The sequence below is a fragment of the Alosa alosa genome, chromosome 6 (genome assembly GCF_017589495.1).
Source record: "Alosa alosa isolate M-15738 ecotype Scorff River chromosome 6, AALO_Geno_1.1, whole genome shotgun sequence".
NCBI lineage: Eukaryota > Metazoa > Chordata > Actinopteri > Clupeiformes > Clupeidae > Alosa > Alosa alosa.
The window spans coordinates 10200496-10207490 of NC_063194.1; the positions used below are offsets into that span (position 1 = coordinate 10200496).

Below are 6995 nucleotides of genomic sequence, written 5' to 3' on the forward strand. Positions count from 1 at the left end.
TCGGCACTATGTTCTTGTAGCTGTCATTGCACCTATTTAAATGTCCCCAGTCCCATTTAGAAAGATCTGTGTGACCACACGAGTGTGACATGTGTTGATGAGAAGAGGGCAGTGTCAGATACAAGTCACGACGTCCAGTCTGCTGGCAATTCAGACAGTTGCACGGCCAATTACTGCTTCCCCCAAAGGTCGCAGCACTGAGGGGGGGAGGCAGCGAGGGAGAGCCCCACGACCCCCAGGGGGCATTGACCACTGACCAGCACCCTGTTGGCCTCCCCTCCCTCTCTTCCACCCGCCCTCGCGGCGGCCGAGAGGAACGCAGAGGTTAATGAGGACTGTCAGCTCTCCTGTGGGTGTCCTCTCGGGCTTAGCCCAGATCACTGGCTGCAGACACATCCTGCTGCCACGCCTTAATTACTACCACTGAGCACCAGGATTGAGCCTATAAATACACACTGGGCTCGCTCTGTGGTGGAGACATGCTGAATGAGAGAGCAAGGTAGAGAAACGGAAAAAAAGGATGAGGGTGTGTGTGTGTGTGTGTGTGTGTGTGTGTGTGTGTGTGTGTGTGTGTGTGTGTGTGTGTGTGTGTGTGTGTGCGCGTGTGTGTAGAAAAGAGAGAGATTGACAGACAGAGTGAGAGACAGAGAGAAGAACGCAAGACCTGCAAGACAAACAATTTTGTAGTCTACCAATTCAGACGTTCTGTCATAAAACCATAACACCATTGGCAAGGCCTATATTGTCCATGCAACCTCAGCTGTGTAAACACACACTGATTTGGGTTCCAAGATATTGTACCTCAGCTAAGGTTCTACCTCTCTTGATTGCCAGACTTTTTGATACTCAACTGTTAACTTTGTCTCATAATATGTTGCATCCTTTGTTGAACAACATAAACTCCCCTCAACACAGATATCACCCAAGCACACACACACTCACTCACACACACAGGCATGTGCGCCGTCCATTTGAGACCATATGTTTCTCGTGCTGATCGTACACCCAGCACTAATGTCCTCCCCCTGTGCTCTCTACTGAGGCCCCTGAGACTGGCGGCCAGTGTGTCCCCTGTGCCCTCTGCCCCATGCAGGCATCCAGGTCGGCTGTGGTTTGACACGAGCCTGAATGGTTTCGCTCTCCTCTGCCTCATGGCCTGCCGCCATATTCCTCCATCCCTCTGCTGCTATTCTAAGCTGCTTATAACCCTCCTGTGCAGCTTTGCCTTTCACAAGTGTGTGTGTGTGTGTGTGTGTGTGTGTGTGTGTGTGTGTGTGTGTGTGTGTGTGTGTGTGTGTGTGTGTGTGTGTGTGTGTGGATTAGAATAGTAACAGGCTTAAGAAGATGAAAAGACTTCTCTCAGGCACCTGAACTGCAGTAGATACAGTCAGCTGATTATTCCACAGTCCTCTGTGAAATAAATGGAAACCAGAAACCAGTGATAGCATACACTCAGATAGAAATATTGTCATATTGCATTGCCATCTGTTGAGGGACTTTACTTCATTGTTGGAACTGAATTTGAAACCATCAACTCTATAAATGTCCAATCTGGACAGCTATGATTAGCTGTGAGATCATCAGAGTATTTTATGCCATGGATTTATGGAATATAATCCTGACATATAAAGTGTGGATTATGAGTCAACAGGTTGTTAATATGTGACTAATCAAATTGTAATGAGAAAAATCTCAAATAAAAGGAAGTCAATTGAGATTAATATCAATAACTGGCACATGATCAACAGAAGAGCTTCGTTTGAAGTAATGTAGACACCAATAACAGATTTAGTTCTCCATCTTGAAATGTAAGGATATGACTGACATATTGAAGTTCATGGTAGATTATCTGTGGTAATCCACATATTTATGACATGCCATGGCCATTATGGCAAGACCAGAGATTTTAACACTGATGTTCATGAGAACTACTTCTAAGTATGCACCATTAACCTAACATTAAGTAGACTGAAATCCCACACACAACTCTCTATCTTGTGTAGACCTAGGTATTGTATTTGGGGTTAGGTAGTGTACCGTTATTTTCCGGTATTATACATTTCTTCAGCTTTTAATAGCAGTTAATACACAGGGGAGGGCTATTTTCATTCTTCTGTATGATTCTGATTCATTGGGCTGTTGGGTACAGCTAACACACAGGTGCAGTCAATACAGGGTTTTGTCTTTTTTAATTTACATAAACCACCGTGGTATGGTGCAATGCTGCTAATACACCAGAAATAACTGTATCTTCCATTGCTTTTCACAACAGCCTACCTGCCATATACGGCTAAACTTAGGGTAGATGGATAGCTTGGTGGTGATTAAGGTGACTGTTGTATGTGCTTGATGCATTTATAACTCTTTTAGGAGTGAGCATATCTGCCAATCAGGATGTGGAAACAGACATGGAGACCTTTCAGATGGAGATTGATAAGGAGACCAAGAAGTGCATGTTCAGGACCAACGGGGGGAACTATTGGACTCTTGTGTCACATGGAGAAATCCAGTCCACAGCTACAGAGATGTGAGAACATTTCTTCTCTTTTTCACAAGACAGTCATCTTAATTTGGATTACTGAAGTAACTAATAAATCCTTCTCCATCCTGTCGTTTGTAATTCAAGCCCAAGTTGAACCATCTACACTCTAAACCAGTCCGACAAAAATATATATTTTTAATCATTTATTTAAGGTTTATTTGACATGGACATTGCACATAAATAAACATGAAATATTTGTATTATATAACTCACTACATTCCTACACTTCCTGACTCATACCATCTCTTCCACACTAAATGTTAATTTCTTCAACATTAATCTTGACCTTTGACCCCCTCGCTCTGCTGCCCACAGAGAGGCGAACACCATGTTTGACATCCAGTGGCTTGACCGCAGGGTGGCCCTGAAGGCAAGTAATGGGAAGTTTGTCTGCACTAAGAAGAACGGCCAGCTGGCTGCGGTCAGTGATTCAGTGGGTGAGTGTGTGTGTGTGTGTGTGTGGTAGTTGTGGTAGTGCAAGAGTGATGTCTCAGTTTCTGTGAGTGCTGTACGTCACACAACAGTGTTTCAGGCGAGTGTATTTTGAGTATGTATGAGGTATAGTCAGGTGAATAAACAGTGACTCCATTAACATCTCACTTGTGTTGTGTCGATGGGCACCCAACCCCATCCTGGTTGTAATTGCAGGAGAGGACGAGCAGTTCCTGATGAAACTCATTAATAGGCCCATCCTAATCCTCCATGGGGAGAACGGCTTTGTGTGCCACCACAAAAGCTCCAACACTCTGGACGCCAACCGCTCCGTCTATGACATATTCGCTTTGCTCTTTAGTGATGGTGCATATCATATCAAATGTAAGTGGAAGAGAGTTACTGTGGGTACATCTATTTGTGTGTGTGTATGTACCGGTATGTGTATGTGTATGTTATGTGTGTGTGTGTATGTGTATGTTATGTGTGTGTGTGTGTGTGTGTGTGTGTGTGTGTGTGTGTGTGTGTGTGTGTTTTTGATGCTTTATGTCTAAAACAGATGGTCCTACAGTCATTGTTCCTGCTGTTGATTGCTGCAATATAATAGGCCTGTTGTGTTTTTCACAGCAGGTAGTGGGAAGTTCTGGTATGTGTCCAGCAGTGGGTTGGTCTGCTCCGACGGGGACAAGCCCGAGGACTTCTTCCTGGAGTTCCTGGAGCACGGACGCATCGGCATCAAGAGCAAGAGTGGCAAGTACCTGCGGGGGGACCAGGGGGGCACACTGAAGGGAGATGCCAACAAAGTCGACGTGTCCTCGCTATGGGAATACTGAAGCCCGCATGTGTTTTAACTCTCTCATTCTGAAACTCCCACACCTAGCCATAGCAATAGCCGCTGCCCCCTCAACATAATGCGACTCCTGGTCATAGCCTCCAGTCCCCTCTTTTGTGCCCTGTTCCACTCTCTAAGCCGGTCCCTCTTTCTCAATTCCAGGGGACACCCTCTTTTGGCAAAAAGTGAATGAGGTCGAAAATATGATAGCGTTTTTTTTCTTTTCCATAATTTTTTTCTAAACCAGATCTGTGAGTACCCTCAATCACCTTTGCCAACCTGTATGGTGTAATGACAACAGTTTGTAAATCTGTTAACCGTCTGGTACTGAAATTGTGAGAATACATGTGTTTATATTGTATGTTAAGGCCATGTTGAGTTCAGAGTGTTTTTTACTTGATTTGCCCTTGCAGGGTTCATCTTTAAGAACTCTTATTTCTGAATGAAGGGTCTTTTTGAAAGATTTAAACAATTTACAACAGAATATTTGTAATTGTATACTGTATACTTTAGTTCTTTCACAATTTAAAAGCAATTGGTGGTGTTTTAACGCTATACTAAGTTTAAGATAAATTAATAAAAGGCAAGGACTAAAACTGACGGGACATATGAGATCAGGTCTGCTATTCAGCAAATGGTTAGTTTATGAATGGAAAAAAAAGTTAATTCTTAGCCTATCCATGGATTCAGTTAGAGAATAGAGGTCCTCAATCAGAGGTGTCTAGATGAACTGGCAATAGCCACTTAAAGTTGAACTTGAACAAGCCTGTAGATTAATTTCCTCTCCATCTCATCAATGCAACCATGTGTATCAGAATTGCCAATTCTGACAGATGTACATACTGTAGATATGGCAGAGAAAATGGCAAAAAGTCATTTCAGTGTCTTTGTGGATGGGAGATGTATTTATTCACCAACAACTGTCTAAGATAGTATAAGATTTTGATAATGCGCCAAAGGTTACATTGTGAAAATTGAGACTGTGAGACAGTTATATAGAAGTTTTGTGTGTGTTGATGGCTATTCTAGCCATTCATTCCTATTAGAAATATGACCATCTGAATTGTTCTTGACTATTTTGATGATTTCTGATCAAACTCAATTGAGAGAACTTGGGTGTTCTTTGTCCTTTGACTTGATGTGTCTGCACAAATACTTCATTACTTATTTTCTATCTGGCCTATAATGTCTGATATCATGTATGTCATAGCTTATTAAATGACATTTCTATGATCCAACAGATATAATTTGTGTCATTTCCACCAGAAACGGAGTATTGAGAGATAGATCACAGGTTGCATGCATATATTTGCACAATGCTCTCAGCATTGCCCCCATTCCAAATTACTTTGTGATATCCATTCCCTATGTATGATGAAAAGAAATCAGAAGGAATGATTATGAGGAGTGCTCTTCATTCATAGCATCAATTAGCCTTGATTAAGGGGTACAGCTGAGCTTCACTTAATCCTGTTGGTGCCTTTATGGGTTTGGGGTTGGGAGAGGATGCCCATGGTTTTATATGGGCTGTTTTGTAGAATACACCTGCTTAAAAGGGAAATGGGTGGGGAATGGGGATTGCATTTTTACCCAGGCTTTCAGTAGCTAACAGCTTGTTTACAACATACGCCGAGTAATATTCTGAGCAGAACCCTTCAGACCCAATGGGGCCATGAAAAACACTTTACATGAAAGGGTCAATTAAGCTCTCGAATCAAGCTATTTCAAGAACTATTTCCTTGGAGTGTGGTTCAGGCCACCCCCCTCAGATTTTGCCAGACCCCCTCAGATTTTTGACTTTGTTGTTTGGAGCCAGTCTTCACTCTAGGGGAGCTCGGCTCCCTCATGCCTCCCATGTAATTCGAGCACTGGTGTGGTTATGTGTCACACCACTGAGGTCATGTGAGATGGAAATTTAATGGAAGGGAAATGTGCATCCTTTAGCCAAATCAAGAGGATGAGCACATGGTGCTTATAGCCTGACATACAGTACAGGTGGGTCTCAAACAATTAGAATATCCGTAAATATCCTGAAAAAATCTATCTATGAATCTTTCATATATTCTAGATTCATTACATATAGAGTGAAATATGTCAAGCCATTTTTGGTTGTAGTGTCAATGATTATGGCTTACAGCTCATGAAAATCAAAAATCAGTTTCTTAAAATACTTGGGAGAACTTCACAAGGAGTGGACTGAGACTGAAGTCTGCATCAAAAGCCACCATGCACAGAGATGTCCAGGAAATGGGCTACAAGTGGCATATTCTTAGTGTTAAGCCACTCCTGAATCAGATACAAGGTTAGAGTGTCTTACCTGGGCTTGGAGAGACAGAACTGGACTGGTGCTCAGTGGTCCTTTTCACATAAAAACAAATTTAACATTTAATTTCGATATCAGGGTCCAATCAAGGTACCAAGAGTTTGGAGGAAAAGTGGATAGTTCTTTGAAGTCCAATTTGATGTTTCCATAGTCAGTGATGATTTGGGGTGCCATGTCATCTGCTGGTGTTGGTGTTCATCAAGATTAAAACAAAATAAAATATGAAATATGCCACTTTATATCACTTCAAGTTCACTTCAGGTTGTTTTACATAAGGTTATGTGACCGACTGTACCTATAGGGTACATATAAGTGCACGACTACGCCACTTGGGGCCTTTCACGCCAAGATATGTTATAAACCCAAGTGTTTTTGATGAGACACACAGATAAGATAAGTAAAGACAGAGACGTGATTCCAGTACACAAATAAACAAGATTTATTAATATGGAATTCACTTAAAAGGCCATTTATGCGGTTAAGCACTAGAGCGCAGACCCACTATGGTGAACGGCAAGGGGGAAGTGGTAATGGCTGCCACCAGGGATATTTACTCTTTGGGACAGTAGCAGGGCAGAGATAGCTAGTTAGCTGATGGGGAGCGGTTACCTGTCCTGGGAGAAGTGTGAGGCCGACACAACACTCGTGCTCTTGACTCTGGTGCCTATTCACACAGACACACATACACACACACACACGCATAGGCACAACTACTGCAACAATGTGATCACAGCAAATGGTGAGGTGCACGTTACCACTACAAAATACTGTGAGCAGTGCGCAAAGAGGAGGACTCAGATCCGGCGACCTGCCCCGTGAGCAGCTTCACTATTACTCTGGAGAAGAGAGAAGGGGGAGGGGATGGT

At 42.8% G+C, this 6995-nt stretch overlaps 1 protein-coding gene across 1 annotated transcript in view; it reads left to right on the forward strand.

The window, feature by feature from the left end:
• The window catches only part of fscn2a (fascin actin-bundling protein 2a, retinal), a 6819-nt gene extending 1825 nt beyond the window's left edge, over positions 1-4994 (forward strand). The window contains exons 2-5 of the mRNA XM_048246175.1: positions 2371-2527; positions 2858-2979; positions 3191-3358; positions 3602-4994. Of these exons, the coding sequence (XP_048102132.1) occupies positions 2371-2527; positions 2858-2979; positions 3191-3358; positions 3602-3807 (653 nt within the window). The 3' untranslated portion in view covers positions 3808-4994. The remainder of the gene's footprint in view (positions 1-2370; positions 2528-2857; positions 2980-3190; positions 3359-3601) is intronic.
• The last annotated feature ends 2001 nt before the right edge of the window (positions 4995-6995 follow it).